Source organism: Durio zibethinus, chromosome 6 (assembly GCF_047325235.1).
Source record: "Durio zibethinus cultivar Kanyao isolate XHJ-2024 chromosome 6, ASM4732523v1, whole genome shotgun sequence".
Classification (NCBI taxonomy): Eukaryota; Viridiplantae; Streptophyta; class Magnoliopsida; order Malvales; family Malvaceae; genus Durio; species Durio zibethinus.
The window spans coordinates 33658894-33679858 of record NC_143167.1 but is presented as its reverse complement, the minus strand read 5'-3'; the positions used below and the strand labels follow the sequence as shown (position 1 = coordinate 33679858).

At 34.7% G+C, this 20965-nt stretch overlaps 2 protein-coding genes across 3 annotated transcripts; one reads left to right on the top strand and one right to left on the bottom strand.

The window, feature by feature from the left end:
• Positions 1-1197: 1197 nt before the first annotated feature.
• On the bottom strand, positions 1198-3467 carry LOC111285020 (threonine synthase 1, chloroplastic-like). The gene has a single exon (XM_089763142.1). The coding sequence runs from the start codon at positions 3341-3343 to the stop codon at positions 1739-1741; it is 1605 nt and encodes a 534-aa protein (XP_089619268.1). The 5' UTR covers positions 3344-3467; the 3' UTR covers positions 1198-1738.
• Positions 3468-6732: 3265 nt separating this feature from the next.
• Positions 6733-20602, top strand: LOC111285282 (myosin-17). Of its 2 annotated transcripts, none has more exons than XM_022874639.2 (39): positions 6733-7223; positions 8210-8338; positions 8696-8839; positions 8958-9103; positions 9171-9327; positions 9490-9548; positions 9818-9977; positions 10089-10238; positions 10321-10457; positions 10559-10705; positions 10783-10884; positions 10970-11027; positions 11119-11220; positions 11373-11410; positions 11633-11759; positions 11848-12018; positions 12974-13105; positions 13217-13326; positions 13712-13772; positions 14610-14787; positions 14971-15176; positions 15330-15449; positions 15547-15645; positions 15766-15987; positions 16531-16670; positions 17002-17119; positions 17216-17266; positions 17369-17449; positions 17585-17755; positions 17951-18106; positions 18211-18417; positions 18659-18796; positions 18881-18951; positions 19077-19176; positions 19255-19311; positions 19404-19460; positions 19550-19630; positions 19777-19859; positions 19970-20602. In XM_022874639.2, the coding sequence occupies exons 1-39, from the start codon at positions 7221-7223 to the stop codon at positions 20091-20093; spliced, it is 4593 nt and encodes a 1530-aa protein (XP_022730374.2). In that variant the 5' UTR covers positions 6733-7220; the 3' UTR covers positions 20094-20602. The 2 variants fall into 2 exon arrangements, with proteins under 2 accessions (XP_022730374.2, XP_089619267.1); XM_089763141.1 differs by having other exon boundaries at positions 11633-11764; positions 11853-12018.
• The last annotated feature ends 363 nt before the right edge of the window (positions 20603-20965 follow it).

Here is a 20965-nt window from a genome sequence, read left to right as displayed (position 1 = left end):
AAAAGAAAATTAAAAAGCCTCCACCCTCCAGAAGGAGCAAATCTCTTGGAAGCCATCTCTTACAGCTTACGATAGGAAAGTTGCATTAGTCGAATGACAGCCTGAGCTAAATCATCTTTCCCCTAACCTTTTCTTAACAAACAGAGGCGAGATGAAAGGACGATTGGGGGCAATGCCAACCCACCCCAGTTCCAAAGACAGGAGAATCCCTTGAAATATGTTAAATTTTTTTAAAAATATTCAAGCTTTCAGCTATTAGTTTAATTATTCATGGTTGTTTCTCTTTAGGCAGCAGAAGACGGGAGAATTTGACATGGGGATCTCTTAAATGGATTCCCATGGGAATATGATCTGCTTCTCTTCTTTGTTCGGTAAATCATAAATACCTGAGGAACCAATCGGCAGTTTCGAAGCTCATTTCACTTCAAATATTCAACCATACAAGTCAATAGAGGAGCAGCTGAAAACAGAATGACCACTGCCCAGTATGACTATACTTTGCTCATTCTCTCGTCGTCACGGCTATGATAATATAAAAAAGATGTAATCGTTAATCAGATGGAGTATCTTTGAAATTGAAATAACAACACAAAACACCTTTGATTCACCAGTGGCTCACAGAAAATAAACCAACATGAAATGAATTGAGAAAATTTCTAACAGTTATAAGGATATCCTTCTCAATAATGTCATCACCATGATAACTCTCCAGATCACGGAGTCCCCATGTGACCCATATCTATTAATGAGGCATATTATCACCCAGCAGCATTGCCTATCAAAATACACTTTAACTAACAGGATACTGGTCTTTCTATTGCAGCAGGCTATTTCATATATTTGGCCTTTATTTATATCATTCTTTGAAGCTTAGAAACGGTTAGAATACAAATAACTAAGTCCATATTTCACAAAAGCATATTGTTTGGTATAACTTCCATGGATATTTATATCTAAGTATCTCTCCATTGGAGTTCTCTTGCACGCAAGTAACACACTAGACCACCAAATGATATGTCTCTATTCTGCTAGGATAACCATTATAGGATTAGAAAGTTAAGAACATAAAGAATCTTAGGATGAAATATGAAAATGAATGGTCATTTTCACATCTCTTTCATTGGAAAAACGACAGTAAATGACCAGGAGCCATGAACACAACTAATTCCACACTTTACACATGAATCAGATAAGCAGTTTCTTTAAAATATTAATGAATTGTAATTTTCATTTTCCACATGTCGAAAAAACAACAGTACATCATAAACAATTTCATGGCAAGGAGCCCACAAACACAACAAATTCCAAACTTAAGAAATAAATTAGTTGAGCAGTTTCCTTGAATGATACGTATATAAAGAAGAAACACTTACAGCCCATAACTCCACATAGATACAAACTTAGCCGGGTGAATGCAGAGTAAAGGTAAGCATATTCTCAAGGCACAATCATCTATCTAGCTCGCATGTCAGATCGCCCGAAGCCACATACATAAACCTTTTATTGAACAAGTTATTGAGGCAATCGTAACAAATCCTGATCTAAATAGAAAACCATTAAGCTTCAGACTCAAAAAATTTACGGAGCTAACAGATGATTTCTACACTGAGTAAGGCACAAGCTAGACCAAAATTTATATAACAAAAAGCGAAAAAAAAAAAAAGCAAGGGAACACCAAAATTAAAACCAAGCATAGATCTCAAGGAGTACAAACTGCTAAACTTACAAAATGCTCCACCTAGTGCTTTGGAGCTTTATCTCCCAAATACTTCATCAGCACATCCATAACAAAACCAAAATCCGCCTTCACTTGCACGGGCGGATTAGCAAAGCCGCAAGCCATATCCGGAATCTTCTTCGAGTGATAATCAACCTTAGAATGTGTAAACTTCAATCCATGAGCTGTACTAACCACAACAGTCCTGTCCCCAGCTCCAATAACCCCAATATTCCTAAGCTTAATCAAAGCAGTTAATGCAACTCCAGTATGAGGGCAAATAAACATCCCCGTAGAATCCGCCTGCGCCATGGCATCCATTAACTCCTCCTCAGTCGCTTCCTCAACAATCCCATTTGAATTTTTCAAAGCATACACAGCTCTATCTATAGAAACAGGGTCACCAATTTGAATAGCTGAGGCAAATGTAGTATTTGCCTTAACTGCCTTGAACTCATTCCACCCTGATTTATAATGCAAATAAAGTGGATTAGCATTGGCTGCTTGGGCACAAACCAATCTAGGTATCCTATCAACAAGCCCTAGTTCTTGGCACATTTTAAAACCTTTGTAAAAAGCATAAATATTCCCCAAATTACCACCCGGAACAATGACCCAATCTGGAACTTCCCAATCAAACTGCTGTAAAATCTCAATGGCAGCCGTCTTTTGCCCTTCGAGTCTTAAACTGTTCAATGAATTGGCAAGGTAAATAGGTAACTCGGCGGTAACTTCCCGGATTAACTTCATGCAACCGTCGAAATCGGTATCGATACTCAAAACGAACGCGCCGTTTGCAATCGGTTGAACTAATTGAGCAATGGAGATTTTGTTCGCCGGTAAAAAGACGATGGAAGGAATCCCAGCGGCAGCGCAATAAGCGGATAAGGCAGCCGACGTGTCACCAGTGGAAGCGCAGCCAACTCCAACAACGGGTCGTTTCAGTTTGCGAAGACGGTTAACTTGACTGACCAAAACGGTCATTCCCAGATCCTTGAAACTGCCAGTGTGGCTGATTCCACAGTGTTTAACCCACAAATCGTTCATCCCTAAAAACTGTTTCCCAAACCGTTCGGCCCAAAACAGGTTGGAGTTCCCTTCGAAAGCCGAAACGATGTCGTCCGGGTCAATCTCGGGTAAAACCCATTCCTTTTTGGACCAAACTCCTGACCCGTACGGCCACGTGGTTTTCCCCACTCGCGAATCGAATAACTCCCTCCAATACGCGCCGTCGAACTTCTTCAAAGCCTCCATGTCGTGTTGAACGTCGAGCAATCCGCCGGAACGGCTCCGGTAAACGATCTCGTCGAGCGAGTACGACTCAATGGAGTCGCGTCCGGCGTTGAAGGGAACGTACTTGGCGGAGAAGGTGTTCTTGGCGGTGGAACGATGGCGGCGAGCCTCATCGCGGATGTTCTCATCGGCAAGGCGTCGGTTCTTTTGGGGAGAAGGGGAGTTGTTGTTAGAGGAACTGGTGGCCGCGGAAGGATCGAATGTGGAAGAGGAAGTGCATGAGATAACAGTAGGGGTAGGCCGATTGAATTTGGGGTGGTTTTGATGATGAAGCAATGGTAACTTAGATTTGGAGGCGAGAGATGAGTGGAACAGTGAGCAAGAAGAAGCCATGTTTGACGATGGAGGCGGTGGGTGGTGGTGGTGTGAGGACTTTTGTTTGTCGCCTTTATGCAGTGACAGAAAATGCGCCCTAGAGGCCTGGACTCCCTAGTTTTCGATATCAAAGACTTAAGCTTTAAGCCATCGATTTTTTTTTTTTTTATAATTAAAGAAAAAAAATTACAGATTTAAAACTTAAATTTATCAAAAACTATAGATTAAAATATTTGTACGAATCAAAATCAAAATTTTAATTTATTAACAACTTCAATTTGATCTTGTTCTTAACGTCTGATATTTTTGTGTGGACAAAAACAAATGCTGGTACAAAAATAATACCATGTCTTTATGGTTTTTTTTTTTTTTTTTTTGGTATTCTTTTGTCTCCACATTCCAGACGAATTAATCTTAATCAATGTTTTTTTTTTTTTAAACTTGAAATGTTGTATTTATTTTTTAGGTTATAAAAATTAAGGTGACTTGACTTTTAAGTTAATGTAAGATTTGCTTTTTGAAGTTGTTGTATTTAAGCTTCTTGACTTTACTCTTTTTTATTCGAAAGAAGAAAGTTTCTTTACTCTTCTTCAAATGGTTATTGATTCTAAGACGTTAGAATATGAATTTTCTAAAAATATTTATTAACTGCATTTAGTTGTTTCTTCTACCTATAACCGTATATGTTCCAATACCTAATTATTTATAATATCCTTTGTTTCATCCAATCCTCATTTCTTTTCTTTTTTTTTTTACCTATCTATATCTTTGGTGGTATTGTTTAATAATAATAATAATAATAACAATATTAATATTATAATATAGATATATGTTCATATGTATATATATTAAATATATATATAAATAATATAAATATTAATTTTTATGAGAACACGATACGAGAATAAAAATATAAAATTACAAATATAAAAATTTAAAAGTTAAATTTATTGAATACATTTATTAAAAATAGTTGTGTAAGCCTATTCAACTAAGTTGTTAATATAAATATTGATAGTTGGAGTGAAAGTACAATTAAAGATAACAATGGATTAGATCGAGTCAATACGAGTTTATGTTATTTTCGAATCCAACTTGATTTAAAGTTTTTATTTTTAATATTGAAATTCGATTTGATACTATATAAATTATATTCGATCCGATTCAAAATTAATAAAATATTATTTTTAATATAAATATAAAATTAAATAAATAATAATAAATTAAAATTATATATATATATCGAATTGGATCTAATCAGATTTACCTAAAATTTGATTATTATTTTTTTTATTATTACTTTATTTAACTCGACCCAAAACATAATTAAAAAAAAATCAATGTTAAAAATTGAATCAGATCAAAACTCACCAAAAACATATTGAATTATCAATTTTAAGTACCATGATTAAAGCATTCATGTATGCTTTAAAATGATTAATATTTTCGTTCACCCAATCTTCTCATCCCTCTATACGCTCGATCGTCATCTTCGAAGTTTTTATTACACTACTATTATATTTCTCATGGTCTTATAATTGAATCCCATCTTCATCTACTTTTTTTTTTTCCATCATTGAACACAAAACGAAAAAGAATCAATATTTAAAAGAAATGAAAACCCATTGGCTTACCAACAATAAATTTATAAATCTAGGTTTTTAGTTTTTTACAAAAGAGGTTAAAGTCTAAGAAAATTGGCAAAAAATAATAGCAAGTATTTAAAATTAAAATTCAATATTAATGAAATCTACTTTCTTAAAAAGAGTAGGTGAAATATTTGGATTAAATATCATGTTTAAGCTTCAATTTTTTTAGGTGAATGTTAAAAATATTTAGAGCATTAATTAAATTTATGAATATATGATAGCACATGCTTATGGATAAATTTACACATTTTGCATTTATACTGCATATCCACATGCATTTGTGTTTTGGATAAATTTATTGAATTTATGAAACTTTTCTTTGCAGTACTTACTGAAATTAACAACAAATATTGCTCTATTTATGTGAGTTATCTAAATTTATTATTATATTTTTAATTTTAGAATAAATTTATTAGCACACTTTTAAATTTTGAGAAGTTTTAGTATAAAAATAAAAAATTGAAAATATTTTATAAAATATTTCTTAGAAACTATTTTATAATTAAAAAAATATTGGAAATGACATAACAAGGAAAATAAGGTTAAGATCCATTGAAAAGTACAATGTGGTATTACTATATTAAGTAGAAAATATAATGATAAAATTATATATTTAATATAAAATATTATAATAAAGAATAAATAATATGAAGAGAAAAATTTAGATTTTAGTTTTATAGTTATTTTTTCCTATCATATCATTGTCAAAATTATTTTTTGAATTGTAAAAAATTTTTACTAAGCATTCTTTATGTGTTCTAAAATTTATAATGTGATGGCAAAGTTGCTTTAAAATTATAAATATGATAATAATAAATTTAAATCACTCACGTGACTATTTCTAAACATCAATATGTATTTCTCAAAAAAAAAAAAAAAAGCACATTATTTATTTTTTTACTGCCACATTAACAGTTTTTCACTTTTACGTGGCTTAGTAACAGGAATGACTACAGGCACGGCGAAAACAAAGAAAAGCAGTTTATAAATAAAAGGAGGATTTTGTCATTTAAACGATTTACTTTGTCGTGTTCTTCATGTTTTCGTAATCTCGACATGGTTTGTTCTGTTATTACCCACTTGCCCCAACATGTGCGGAGCCTCTCTCATATTCTCTGTCGCCTGCGGTCTCTTCACATCTGAATTATTTAATTAGCTCCGATTCAATCCACATTGCTCTCATTACGTGTCCAATTTTCATTGTTTTTCTGCCAGACCCACCAAAAGCTTCAGCCCTTTCACGTAATGTAATGAGATCACAAGGACGTTGTAGATTTTGGTAATCTATGCGTACCGTAAAATATTCTCAGTGCTTAACACAGGAAATCTTCTCTCAACCGAAAATATAGCTAAAATATTTACGCGCCAGGAAATGGTGGCCGGGTTTCATAGCGTAATGTCCCAAAATTACAAAATTATAAAAATACGTTTTCTTTTGTTTTTATTAAAAATTAAAAATTAAAAATTTACCCTTTTTTTGAAATATTAGTAATTAGCATTAAAAGGAAAAAATGGGAGGAAAAGGGAAAAAGTAAATTCAAATATAAAATTAATAGCATTGACAAACAAAATATTAGAGATAAATTCGATAATGATTTTTGCTTAATCAAAGCTCTTTTTTTTTTTGAAAATGACTAGCCACCTTTGATTGCTTAGTTGGACTTAACTTATGGCAAATACCGTAAATAATGACAAATATAAGACTTAAACACCGACCAAAACCCCAAAAAGCCATAGTTTAGTCTAAAAAGTTTCACTACTGTCGGTTTTAAATACCGAAAATCCCAACTGTTTGTGGCGACCACGAATGTCCAACTAGACCTTCGTCGCCAACCCCGGCCTTTGGACCCCAGCTGACCAGTAACAAAAATAAAAGAATTTTAAAGAAAAGAAAAGAAAAAAAACCTTCTAAACTTTTTGCTGTTGTATATAAACCACCTCGCCATTTCCATTTGCTTCATTTTTTTCATTTTGGTTTCGGAGGAAAAAAGGAAAAAAAATTTGGAAAAGAGAGCAAAATTCGTGAGAAAAAACCTTTGTTTTGTTCTTGTTATCGTCTTCTTGTGAATTCAACCGCATCTTTCTGTTTTTCGGTTTCTTCGAAAATCTAAAGTATTTATCGTTAAAACTCTTGAGCTACCAGTTCATTTTTTTTTGGTCCGATCTGACTCGCTGAGTCCGCCTTCCCTCGACTCAGTCGTGTCTCGGATGAGTTGATAGAAGGAAGATCGCCGCATATAATCGCCATGGTACTTGATTGCTTCGGCTGTTTTTCTATTTTTTTGGCCGAGTTGAATCAGTTGAACGTCGCATCTTGTTATTTGATCCGTACTTTACTTTTTTTTTTAGATATTATATTTTGTTTCATTTTTATTTATTATATATTTAATAGCTTTGACAATCTTAATATTAGATAGGAAATTCTTTGATGTATTCCATGTTATGGCATTTTTTATTTTTCGTGTTATATTGGAAAATCATCAATGCTTTTTGAATTATAGATTAAAAATATTCAAATATATAAGTTTTTAAGATTAGAGAATTTGAATGTTTACATTACTTTGACTAAAAAATCGAAATGCAGTTCAGATGTAGAGCAACATTTGATCGGTGCTATAATATTTTGTTTATATCTTTACCAGCGGCTTTGATGTCGGCTGTAGGTTAGTTAAGTTCTAAGCACCCATCGATTACAAGCATGACTTGGGATGACTGTTTTTCCAATGCTCTGCTTAGTTTATATTTATTTAGGATAATAAGATAGAAGTCTTTTTCGTACTAAAAATTATTTGCTCTCACTCGATGTCTAACAATTAATAAAATAGTGGAGAAATTTAGTCGGCAGTATCATCCATGCCAGTGTCATCGATATTGAATAACTTTTAGTCTTGGGTTTTGGATGGTAAGAATTTGGTGGTAGTTATTAGTATCATAATTAGACTTAAGTTGGCAGTTGAAAAGGAGGTTGAGGATGTCATAGTGAGGCAATTTTACTATGCTGGTGAGTTTGGTGAGTGCCATTGGCTGAAAATTTATAGGTTCTCTTGGATGCTGAACATATATGGCATGCAGCAAAATAATGCTTGGTAGAATTTAATGCCATTGTTATGAAATTCAGACAGAATCTAAGAAATACTTCTTTGTTTATGAGGGTACCTTGTTTCAAACGGTGACTGTTTGTGTTTGTAAACTTTGTTTCTTTCTTTGCACAGCTAATACTTTTGTATATGTGCAGGCTGCTCCAGTTAACATTATTGTAGGTTCTCATGTATGGGTTGAAGATACAGAACTTGCATGGATTGATGGAGAAGTTTTTAAAATCAGTGGTGAAGAAGTTCATGTCCACTTAACAAATGGAAAAACTGTGAGTTTATTTTAGCTTTATGTTGGTATGTATATTTGTAACATGTGCTACTTATTCATGTGAATAAAATTTCCCATAAGATGTCAACTTGTTTGTGATTGATTAACTCTACTATTTCAATCCTACTACATAATTTACGAGTTCTAAAGGCAGACAAGGCTCAAGTAATTTCTAGCTTAGCTGTTGGTCGGAACAATCTGTTGGTATATAGTTTGAAGTGTGCATCCAAAGTTCATTTAGTCATTTCAAAGCAAAACTTTGATGTTTACATCTACTAGATTCTCTGCTATTTTTTCCTTATATTTTTGGGGTAGATTCTACTGTTAGTATTATTGCTGACCAAAGAACTGATGGCAGGCTGTGACAAATATCTCAAAGGTATTTCCAAAAGATACCGAAGCATCTCCTGGAGGTGTTGATGACATGACAAAGCTCTCATATTTGCATGAGCCTGGAGTGCTGCATAATTTGGCTATGAGATATGAACTTAATGAAATCTATGTAAGATATTTTTCTGTTCACATGCTGAAATAGATTTTGAGCAAAGAAATTGAAGATTTAATTTCAAAGCCATCATGGTCTTGCATGCTGAATTGCTATTCTTTGCTACTTTCCTCAGACATACACTGGAAATATCCTGATTGCTATAAATCCATTCCAAAGGTTACCGCACCTTTATGATACTCACATGATGGAACAATATAAAGGGGCTGGATTTGGAGAGCTGAGTCCTCATGTTTTTGCTGTTGCTGATGTTGCATATAGGTAAATACCCTTTGTTCTACATCAGATGTTTCCAAGTAATGCTCTCTCTGATTTATTGTGTAAACAGGGCAATGATGAATGAGGGAAAAAGCAACTCAATTCTAGTTAGCGGAGAAAGTGGTGCTGGTAAGACTGAGACTACAAAAATGCTCATGCGATACCTTGCATACCTTGGTGGTCGATCTGGAGTTGAAGGGCGGACAGTTGAACAGCAAGTTCTAGAAGTAAGATGAATCTTAAAACCTAACACCCTCTTGGCCTCCTCTTTATTGGCCTAAAAATGTAATTCCTATATAGTTTCTACAATGGCTATTATACATCCAGGGAATTGAAAAGAATGGGAGCATTTGCCTGACTTGGTACTTCTGGATGTTTAATTTTTGCAGTCAAATCCTGTTCTTGAAGCTTTTGGAAATGCAAAAACTGTTAGGAACAACAACTCAAGGTGAGTAGATGTTTGCTATAGGATTTGAAAAATTACAACCTTCTTCATACATGATTGCCTATTTCACTCCCTATCTGTAATATCAAATGTTGGGTCTAAAGAGGTTTTAAAAAGATGGATCAAGGGTCAGTTCATGTTTCAGCCATTGCCACTGGTCGGTCTATTTTAATATAAAAGCAATGGTTTCTCCAATCAATTGTTTGATTTGTCATTTCTTTGAATTAGTTTATGTGTTTGTCTGAGTTGTCTTGCCTCTTGGTACTTTGTAGTCGTTTTGGTAAATTTGTTGAGATCCAATTTGACAAGAATGGGAGGATATCTGGGGCAGCTGTTCGTACATATTTGCTGGAACGGTCTCGAGTTTGCCAAATTTCAAATCCAGAAAGAAATTACCACTGCTTTTACCTTCTTTGTGCTGCACCACCTGAGGTATTAATGCTTCGCTTTTATTGTTTTTGGCATCAATTTTCATGTGCATTTAGACTTGCCTATGCTGCTAATAATAGGCATTGATTGATAATGCACTCTGACAATTATCAGGTTAGAGAAAAGTTTAAGTTGGGAGACCCTAAATCTTTCCATTACCTTAATCAATCGAGCTGCTATGCTTTGGATGGGGTAGATGATGCTCAGGAGTACCTTGCAACTATAAGGGCCATGGATGTAGTTGGAATCAGCGAGGAAGAGCAGGTCAGTCTTCTCTTCAATTTGTTTGAAAAAACAGTGCACCTATGGTTGCATTCATATTTTTCACTATGAATGACTCTTTCAGGAGGCAATTTTTGGTGTTGTAGCTGCCATTTTACATCTCGGGAATATTGAATTTGCAAAGGGAGCTGAGGTTGACTCGTCGGTTATCAAGGATGAGAAATCTAGGTTCCATCTTAATACAACAGCTGAACTGCTCAAGTATGACCTATTCATCTTCTTCTTGAATATATTTCTTGATTTCTTATCTTGGATATATTATTTCTTTAATCAATATGCCTCATAAACAATATATATAATAGGTGTGATATCAAGAGCTTGGAAGATGCACTAATAAAGCGTGTAATGGTTACCCCAGAAGAAATTATTAAAAGAACTCTGGATCCTGTTGCTGCATTGGGTAGCAGGGATGCCTTAGCTAAGACAATTTATTCTCGCTTGTTTGATTGGTAAAGAAACTTCATCTCTACTTTGTATTCAACCATAGTGCATGAACTTCTAAAACATTTTTGTCTGTTTCCATCAGGCTTGTGGATAAGATCAACTTTTCGATTGGACAAGATCCAAACTCAAAACAATTGATTGGAGTACTTGATATTTATGGGTTTGAGAGCTTTAAGTTTAATAGGTAAGACATTTGCCTTAAAATACAATTAAATGGAATATTTACTGTTGTAGCTAATAAGGTTTCTTCTATTTTCTTATATTTATAGTTTTGAGCAGTTTTGCATCAATTTTACTAATGAAAAACTGCAGCAGCATTTCAATCAGGTTTGGTAACTTCTACATAGTTCTTTTCCCCTACTTCAGATGATACCTTGACCATACTTATTCTGAATATATCGTAATTTTGTCTTTGCAGCACGTTTTTAAAATGGAACAGGAGGAATACACAAAAGAAGAAATCAATTGGAGCTACATAGAATTTGTTGATAACCAGGATGTATTGGATTTGATAGAGAAGGTTCAATGTTGCTTGCTTGTCTCTTCTTAACTTATATGAGCTAATCTTTCCAAGAATATATGTTTGTGTTTCTTCATAAGTTTAAGTATTCTTCAGCGACTTCTCATGCATCATGTTGCATAATTACAATTGCTTGCTCTATCTTTCCGCAGAAACCTGGAGGAATTATTGCACTTCTCGATGAAGCTTGGTATGCGGCTAATATTTTGCTCTTTTTGATATATTATCTTTTTGAAGTTTTAGGGAACCTAAGTCACTATAGTTGATGTGTACTTTATGGTGCTTCTCTGCACATGTGCATATGATGCTCAACATATTTAATGAAGAAGAAACTAAATGCTTTGTCAGTCATGTTCCTGTACTATATTGTTGCTTTTGGTTGATTTCATGTTTTCTTGGCTGTTTGATGCAGTATGTTTCCTAAATCCACACATGAAACATTTGCTCAGAAGTTGTTCCAGACATTCAAAAACAACAAGCGCTTTATCAAACCAAAACTATCTCGTACTAGTTTTACTATTTCTCACTATGCTGGAGAGGTAACCTGTTTTGCCTTATATATTTCTCTATGAAGTTTCTCTTACTATTTGGATAACTCAACTGTATGTTATATTGTCCTCTCCCCAGGTAACTTATCTGGCTGATTTGTTCCTTGACAAGAACAAAGATTATGTAGTGGCTGAACATCAGGATCTCTTGACAGCCTCAAAGTGCTCTTTTGTGGCTAGTCTATTTCCTCCTCCTGCTGAGGAGTCTTCAAAATCATCCAAATTTTCGTCCATTGGATCACGCTTTAAGGTATTATTGATCCATTTATCAACCTTATTTATCAGATGAACTATACTTCTCAATGGTGTTATCTAAGTTAATTTTTTTACAGATAACCTATTGGTTAATCCCAGTGCCAGGTGTTACAAAATACAAACTAATTGTCATTGGAAAAGTAAAGCTTTCAAAATGTTTCAAACCTACTTAAATAGAGGGATTATAAAACTATTTGACCCTTAATTCAGAACATGACTCTATAACTCAGGTTTTGGGCCTTGTCATAGTCCTGGTCACACAACAAAATTCAGACCTTACAGGAAAAAAGAAGACCACATGAAATAAAATGTTAAGTTCACCAGTACACTTTATATAGAAGTCAGGTTGTTTGACCCGGTGTTTCTTTTCTTTTCTTTTTTTTTTTGGGGGGGGGTGGGGGGAGGGGTTGTTTGAAACTGTGGGTTGGGCAAGCAAGGCTGATGGCAGGACAGTACTTAAGGGTTGTTATATAATGTGCTCCTAGAATTTTGTCTGAATGGGTGATGCTTAACTATTTCTACCAAAATGGTAATTTTGTCTCAACATTATCACAAAAAGTTCATGATTTCATTTCCATGTTATCTAAACCATGAAGATTTTGTTTTCTGTGGACTTTTAATGATAACATGGCCTGTAGAGGAAGTCAAATAAAATAGATACAGAATTGAGTATCCTTCTGGAGTTAAGCATGCAGAAAATAAAACTAAGGAAGCTCATACACATTGCAGTGCTTACAAAAATCATAAACCCAGTCATTCTGATAACTATCAAATTATTATGCACCAATTTTGGTAATGTGCTGATGGTCTTAACATGAATGATTTCTAGAGACAGATGATATAGTTGATAGATCCTTTTCTTTCATTTGTTATTGCAACTGCTGACTTCTTAACTTTGAATTTTATATGAATTCCTCTATGATAAGCAAAAAATGTTTTAAAAATTGCAGCTACAACTTCAATCTTTGATGGAGACGTTGAATTCAACAGAGCCTCACTATATCAGATGTGTGAAGCCAAACAATGCCCTCAAGCCTGCAATTTTTGAGAATGCCAATATAATTCAGCAGTTACGATGTGGAGTGAGTATAATTTGGCAGTCTAATAATGTCTATTTGTTTTGCTCCAAATTATCAAAACTGGTCCTTTTGATGGTTGTGATGAAGTTATTTGTGTCATTTTCATTCTTCTAGGGTGTTCTTGAGGCAATTAGGATCAGCTGTGCAGGATATCCAACAAGAAGAACATTTTATGAGTTTCTTCACCGATTTGGTGTTCTTGCTCCGGAAATTTTGGAAGGAAAGTAAGTTGTAAATCCTATCATTTTGTAGTTGTAATAAGTTTAGGAATAGAGATGGAAATATATGGATGCTTACATTGATAATCTTCTCAAGTTAAAAAAAAATGCATCATGGTCCCTTGCTAATACAAGGTTTTGTGATAGATGCTCTGAATAAGATCCTTCTTTTCAATATTTTCTCATGAAGTTGCTGGTACAGAACTTGAACATGTGCTTTCGAACTTTTTTAGCCAAAGACTTGTACCATTGCACTATGTAATGGTCCCCTTTATGGTATATTTGTTGATGTTGTTGTATATGTAATAAATCTTTTGTAGCTTCCCTAATTTAGTCTTTCCCTACTTCATATGATTTTACCATTTTCTTTTTTGTGTGTGTATATGTGCAGTCATGATGACAAGGTTGCATGTCAAATGATCCTGGATAAGATGGGATTGAAAGGTTATCAGGTAATAAAAACACAACCTTACAGCGTTTAATTGTGGTCATGGCATTTAGGAAGTACAACGGGCTGAGAGGATTAAGGGGAGTTCCCGTCTATTATGGAAATGTAATTTCACTTTCCTGTCCTTGCTCCTTTCAGAAGGGCAAAGTATGCTGAGATCCAAGCAAAAATGGAGAATAGCTGAGGGATTACTTGATTTTTGAAAATTCTGTAATTTCTTAAGCATGCCACGAATTGATAATTGATACATGTGATGTATCGCCCACGCTGCACCTTTTATGCTTGTAAGCATGGGCTATTAGCACCATTGGATTTATGGCAGTAGGGGTATAATGAAAATTTCTGCTTACATCTTTGAATCTTACAATGAAACTAGGGTTCGGTATTGACTGACTGGTTTGTCCGTAACATGTTCCATGCAAAATATGGTTCGGAAATGTGAAAACCATGACTAATTGCAGTGTAACCGAACTAGGATGACCATAAGAACAAACTCCATATTGGACCTGGTCCTTTTGGAGACCACCCTTCCCAGTTGTTAGCTTTTCATCTCTGTCGCATAAGTATCCAAATTTGTTGGATAGCTAACTGCTTTTCATTTCCATCATTAGTGCTACTCGTTTAAGTGTCTTTGATGAGTGAATGTACCCTTCATGAATATGTCAAATGCTATCTAGCACTTATAGCTCTGTCAAAGGTGATATTGAAAGTCACCATCTGTTTCTAATCTCCACCATGATTAAAGATCTTGTGTGATCATCCATACATAAGAATCCCTGTGCATTTAATCAGTGGGTTTGTAATTTGTATTAAACTTTGTTTAAAACGATTGGCATGGCAGATAGGTAAGACCAAAGTTTTCCTCAGAGCTGGTCAGATGGCTGAGTTAGATGCTAGAAGGGCAGAAGTGCTTGGAAATGCTGCCAGAACCATTCAAAGGCAAATCCGGACATATATTGCACGGAAGGAGTTTGTTGCGCTACGTAAAGCTGCAATCATGTTGCAATCTCATTGGCGAGGTTAGTTTTTAGTGTCATTAAAAGTTCAAAAGCAATGTATGAAGCTGATGGTCTTCAGAAGTAGAAGTCTAGAAATATTGTTTGAAATTCAATCGTGGTTCTCAGATACTTTTAGTTTTGGCTTTGAGCATACTGAACTGTTTATCCTGTTTATGACCTGTCTGTTTTTTTCACTGTAATCAGGCATATTAGCCTGCAAACTGTATGAGCAGTTGAGAAGGGAAGCAGCTGCTTTGAAGATTCAAAAGAACTTTAGGCGGTACACTGCCAGGGAATCCTATTTAACAGTAAGGTTGTCTGCAATCACATTGCAGACTGGCTTAAGGGCAATGACTGCTCGGAATGAATTCAGATTCAGAAAGCAAACTAAGGCTGCAATCATCATACAGGTCCAACTACGACTGCTTGATCATGTTCTCTGAATCTTTATAAAATTAATGTGATTTTTGGATGAAAATTGCAACATCATTGCTAAAACAACGAAGTTATGAAACGCTATTCAGATATTTGAATATTAACTGAATACTTTTCTTAACATTCAGGCTACTTTGCGTTGCCATGTTGCATACTCTTATTATAAGGGTCTCCAGAAAGCTGTAATAACTACTCAATGTGGTTGGAGGAGAAGGGTTGCTAGGAGAGAGCTCAGAAAGCTCAAGATGGTTTGATCACATTCTTGAGTGCAACTTTGCTCACAAAAGCTTTAATGCACTTAGCATTTTATATGCACATTATAATCATTGCTCTAAATTTATTTAGGCTGCCCGAGAAACAGGAGCTCTAAAAGAAGCAAAAGACAAACTGGAAAAACGCGTGGAAGAACTCACATGGCGTTTGCAGCTTGAGAAACGTTTGAGGGTAATTTATGCCATTTTATTTTCTAACATTTATTATTGTTTACTATTGTTTCAATCTTCTGTAAAATGTCATCATTATCTGTTTTAACCAGTAAGACTTTACTTTTTAATTTAATAACAGACTGATTTGGAAGAGGAGAAGGCACAAGAAATTGCCAAGTTACAGGATGCTTTGCATGCAATGCAAATACAAGTGGAGGAAGCAAATGCTAGAGTCATAAAAGAGCAAGAGGCTGCTCGGAAAGCTATTGAGGAAGCTCCTCCAATTATTAAGGAGACACCTGTCATAGTTCAGGACACAGAAAAGGTTAATTCCTTAGCTGCTGAGGTAGAGAGTTTGAAGGTAAGAATTATGACCTGCACAATTGTGGTCAGTTCTGCAATTATGTCTATTTCCCTCCTGTGAGATTGTATAGGTAATTTGATTTGGATAGATGCAAAAATAATTTTATTTTCTATTTAAAATATACACTCTTAATGAATTGACTATTGCTCCATCTACTGATATGATTTAAGTTCTGCCAATGGCTACAACTTCTACTTCTTAGGGTAAAAAACTGAAAATCAGATGAAATTGCCAATCAACACAATGAATAAATGAATCAATTAATGTCAATGAATCTATGAAGTTGCAGGATATACATCAAGGATGACAATAAATCAGTCATTAATAACTAGTTTTTTTGTAGGCATTTGATGTCAATATTTTAGGCTTTATTTGTAGTTATCTTAAGTTAGTAAATTATGCATAATGTGGATCGACCTCCACTTGCTAGAGATTGCCGAGCAATTAGCTTAAATATTGTTGGCTTGTTATTATTTATTTTGAAGTCTTTAGAAACTTTGATGGTAACAACAGGGATGAAATGCTCATTTGTCTTTTCAGGCTTCATTGCAATCAGAAAGGAAAGCAGCAGAGGAGGCTCGTAATGCTTATACAGATGCTGAGGCCAGAAATGCAGAGCTGGAAAAGAAACTTGAAGATTCAGAGCAAAAAGTGGATCAACTTCAGGAATCTGTGCAAAGGTCTGTAGAAAAGAAATTTGTTTGAACACAAACTAGCAGTACTTTGTATCAAAATGTTGAAAAGAAAAATAAAAAAGTTAGAAAAGGGACCCTATCATCTCAGAGCTGATAAGTGACAAGATTAATTCTCCCTTTTCCTATCCTGTCTGGTTGTCAGTTGTCATGACACTCAAATGTATCTGTCACATTACTTCACTTGATGCTTCTGTCTGCAAGCGCCTTTCGCATGTGTCCCTTTTTCTTCATGTGGCTCTTTATGTCCCAAGTCTAATTGAAACTTTTTTATTTTTTATCATTCAGCCTCTTAAAGTTGATTCATTCTATGCTTCAGGTTGGAAGAGAAGCTTGCCAATTCAGAATCTGAGATTCAAGTACTTCGTCAGCAGTCACTGGCAATATCACCAACTGGGAAATCTTTGACTGCCAGACAAAGAACAATGATTATTCCGGTCTATATTAGATATTAATAGTACATTATACATCCTCATATTGTAAAGTACAAGCTTAGAGAAATATATCCTGAGTATTTGTTAATTAATTTGCAGAGGACACCAGAGAATGGAAATGTTATAAATGGAGAAACAAAGGTTCCATCGGTACGGAACATCATTAATTGTGATAATGGAAGTTGAAAATTCATAGGATATAAGATGCTTTATTGGTTATATTATATTCCTTACTTCTCGGTATCTTTTCAGGACACAACTCTTGCCATATCAAATATACGTGAGCCTGAATCTGAGGAAAAACCTCAGAAATCCCTCAATGAAAAGCAGCAGGTTAGTGGCCATTGTTATGCATGACACTTTTTTGAAACTCATTCTAATATCTTATCTGATACTTAATTTTGAGTAGTAGATTCATGGATATAGCAGTCTTGATTTATTGCTACTAATCTGCCTTTTGTGTTTCAGGAGAACCAGGACCTACTTATCAAGTGTATATCACAAAATTTGGGATTCTCTGGGAGCAAACCAATTGCTGCTTGTGTAATATACAAATGTCTTCTTCACTGGAGGTCATTTGAAGTTGAAAGAACAACTGTTTTTGACCGCATCATTCAAACAATAGCTTCTGCCATAGAGGTAAGCTATAGTTTGGCTTTTAAAATTTTTGTGCATCATTAGCCAATAAAATTCATCAGCTCTCAAAAGCCTTTGAATTTGGAGGCTGATGGAATTAGTTTGAGAGAAACTGCAAGTTGTCAATGTCTTGTCTTTTTCTCACTTTTCTGGATGAAAAGAATATCATTAATGTAAGCCATGTTTACCTTACTGAAGGTCCAGGATAATAATGATGTCTTAGCCTATTGGTTATCTAATTCATCAACATTATTGCTGATGCTCCAACACACACTTAAAGCAAGTGGGTCTGCAAGTTTGACACCACAAAGGCGAAGAGCAGCATCAGCTTCACTCTTTGGGAGGATGTCTCAAGTAAGAAGTTATTATTTATCTTACTGAAAAATTTATCCTAGCCTTGCCAAATATATAATTAATTTTCTTTTCTTGCTTTTATTTTGTTTTAATATGAATTCTAGGGACTACGGGCATCTCCCCAAAGTGCTGGGCTTTCGTTTCTTAATGGTCGTGGGCTTAGTCGACTAGATGACTTACGGCAAATTGAGGCTAAGTACCCTGCATTACTGTTTAAGCAACAGCTTACTGCCTTCCTTGAGAAGATATATGGAATGATAAGAGACAATCTAAAGAAAGAGATCTCTCCACTGCTTGGATTGTGTATTCAGGTTATTGCTAAGTTATTTCTTTTTTCAGGCAAGATTTTTGGTTCAAAATTTTCAGTTTTGAAAATGAGACTTTTTTTTTTTTGAGTTGGGGATGTGTAGGTTTGGGGGTTATGAAAACTGGTAACTTACTGCTACTATTTCTAGAAATTGTTTGTTATGGTAATCTTCTGAGTACTGACGCAAACAAGTATGAGTAAATACACACCATCGCCTTTAAAAGCATATTTTCATTACAATGCAGGCTCCTAGGACATCACGGGCAAGCTTGGTGAAGGGACGTTCTCAAGCAAATGCTGTCGCTCAGCAAGCTTTAATTGCTCATTGGCAAAGCATTGTGAAAAGCTTGAACCGTTATTTGAAGATAATGAAAGCGAACCATGTGAGTCTAAAACTTTTCATGAAAATAGAAATTTATAATTTTTCTTCTAGGGATTTTAGGAGTCTCACTTTTTTGGTTCTACAGGTACCTCCCTTCCTAGTCCATAAAGTGTTCACTCAAATATTTTCATTCATCAATGTTCAGCTATTCAACAGGTATCTCTCTCTGTGTCTGTGTGTAAACGGACTTGCATATTTGTTACTTGATTATATGATGTAGTGAAAGGGTATGGTCAAATCCCATGATAACAGCGTGGCATTTGCCTTGCACATTTTTGCAGTCTTCTTTTGCGACGTGAATGTTGCTCATTCAGTAATGGGGAGTATGTGAAAGCTGGTCTGGCTGAATTAGAACAGTGGTGCTATGAGGCAACTGAGGAAGTAAGCTGTAGGCAATCATTACTATTATGCCCTCCCATTTTTTGCTTGTTCCTTTACCCGAATTCTTCTTGCGAACAGTATGCAGGTTCAGCATGGGATGAAATGAAACACATAAGACAGGCTGTAGGATTCCTGGTTAGATTCATCTTATAGCATTTCTTGTATAATAATTGTTTCCAATAATGATCTCGTATGACCCACTGATGGATCATTTCCCTGTAACTCAGGTTATTCATCAAAAACCCAAAAAGACCTTGAATGAAATAACTAAAGAACTTTGCCCAGTAAGTGCCTTTCTCTTTCAAGATTTCTCACCTGAATTTTTTCCTTCTCTATATCTTCATGTTTCTTTATTATGTTTCTCCTTGTTCAGGTACTTAGCATACAACAGTTATACAGAATCAGCACAATGTACTGGGATGACAAATATGGCACCCATAGTGTGTCATCAGATGTAAGTTCAAAATACCAAATATGTAATGTTGATTTATATGGCCTATGAAATACTAAGCCTGTTTGTTCAGTCACTTTTTTGAATTTTAAAATCCTTCCCCGCTTTCAGGACATGGCAAGTTTATTAATGAAATCTTCACTGTACAGGTCATTGCAAACATGAGAGTTATGATGACTGAGGACTCCAACAATGCTGTTAGTAGCTCTTTCCTATTAGATGATGACTCGAGGTTAGTTTGTTCCGCCTTTTAGCTTCATGTTGAAGAGTAGTTAACCCCATCTTTTACTTAATCCAACACACTTTATGATTCATACATGTACAATTCATATATCAATGCAGCATCCCATTTACGGTGGATGACATCTCGAAATCCCTGCAACAAGTAGACATAGCTGATATTGATCCTCCATCATTAATTCGTGAAAATTCTGGTTTTGGGTTCCTACTTCCACGTTCCGAGTGATAATCATGGTTGCAGCGTCGCATACTTATCAATACACTTTTGAATCACTGTATTAGTCCTGTGCATATAACTACATCTCTCTTCTCCATGTGTATACTATTTTTTTTTTCTTTCTTTCTATTTTTCACATCCTCCCTGGCTGGTGGTTTTTGACGTCTGGGGTCACATGTGATTCTTTTCCCCATGTAAAAAAAAAAAACATGGGATATTTCTTAGGAAGCAATATCACCATTGGCGTGGTAATGTGCAATTTAGCAATAGGTTGGTCTTCTGCCCACAACGGGCATTTTGCTCTTTCCCTTTTTTTTTTTTCAAAATTTTAGTATCTTTTGGGGCAAGGGGCTCCTTTTGCATTTTTTTCTTGGTTGAGTTTGCGGGTTTTCATTTTTTATTTTTGGTGATTTTTGAGTGTAATTAACTTCAACGGTCGCATTTTATAGGTCATGATTTGTTGTATCAGTCAATGGTGTAAATCCAATTTTACTGAATGAATCTAGCATTATGAACAATTGTGTTATTATTGTTTTTTTTTTTGCCGTTTTGTCTTATCAATTCTGTGGGTTTCAAATTGTATTAGCTACCAAACTGAAAAGTAAACTATCAGCCCTATCTAATGAATTTTGTAGGTATTTTTGGAAGAAAATTATATTAATTGCAATGTACATTATTTGTGTAAAATTTTTGTCAAAAAATATTGCATATTTTAGAATAAAAATATTATTATTATTATTTAATTTGAATAAAATATTGTATATTTTAGATCGATGTGTCATATAAAAGGCAATCAATAAAATTTCCTGTCATTCAAATTAAAAACAATCTTAATATTGATATTAGTTGTCTTTAAATCTAATTTTAATAAAAATACATAG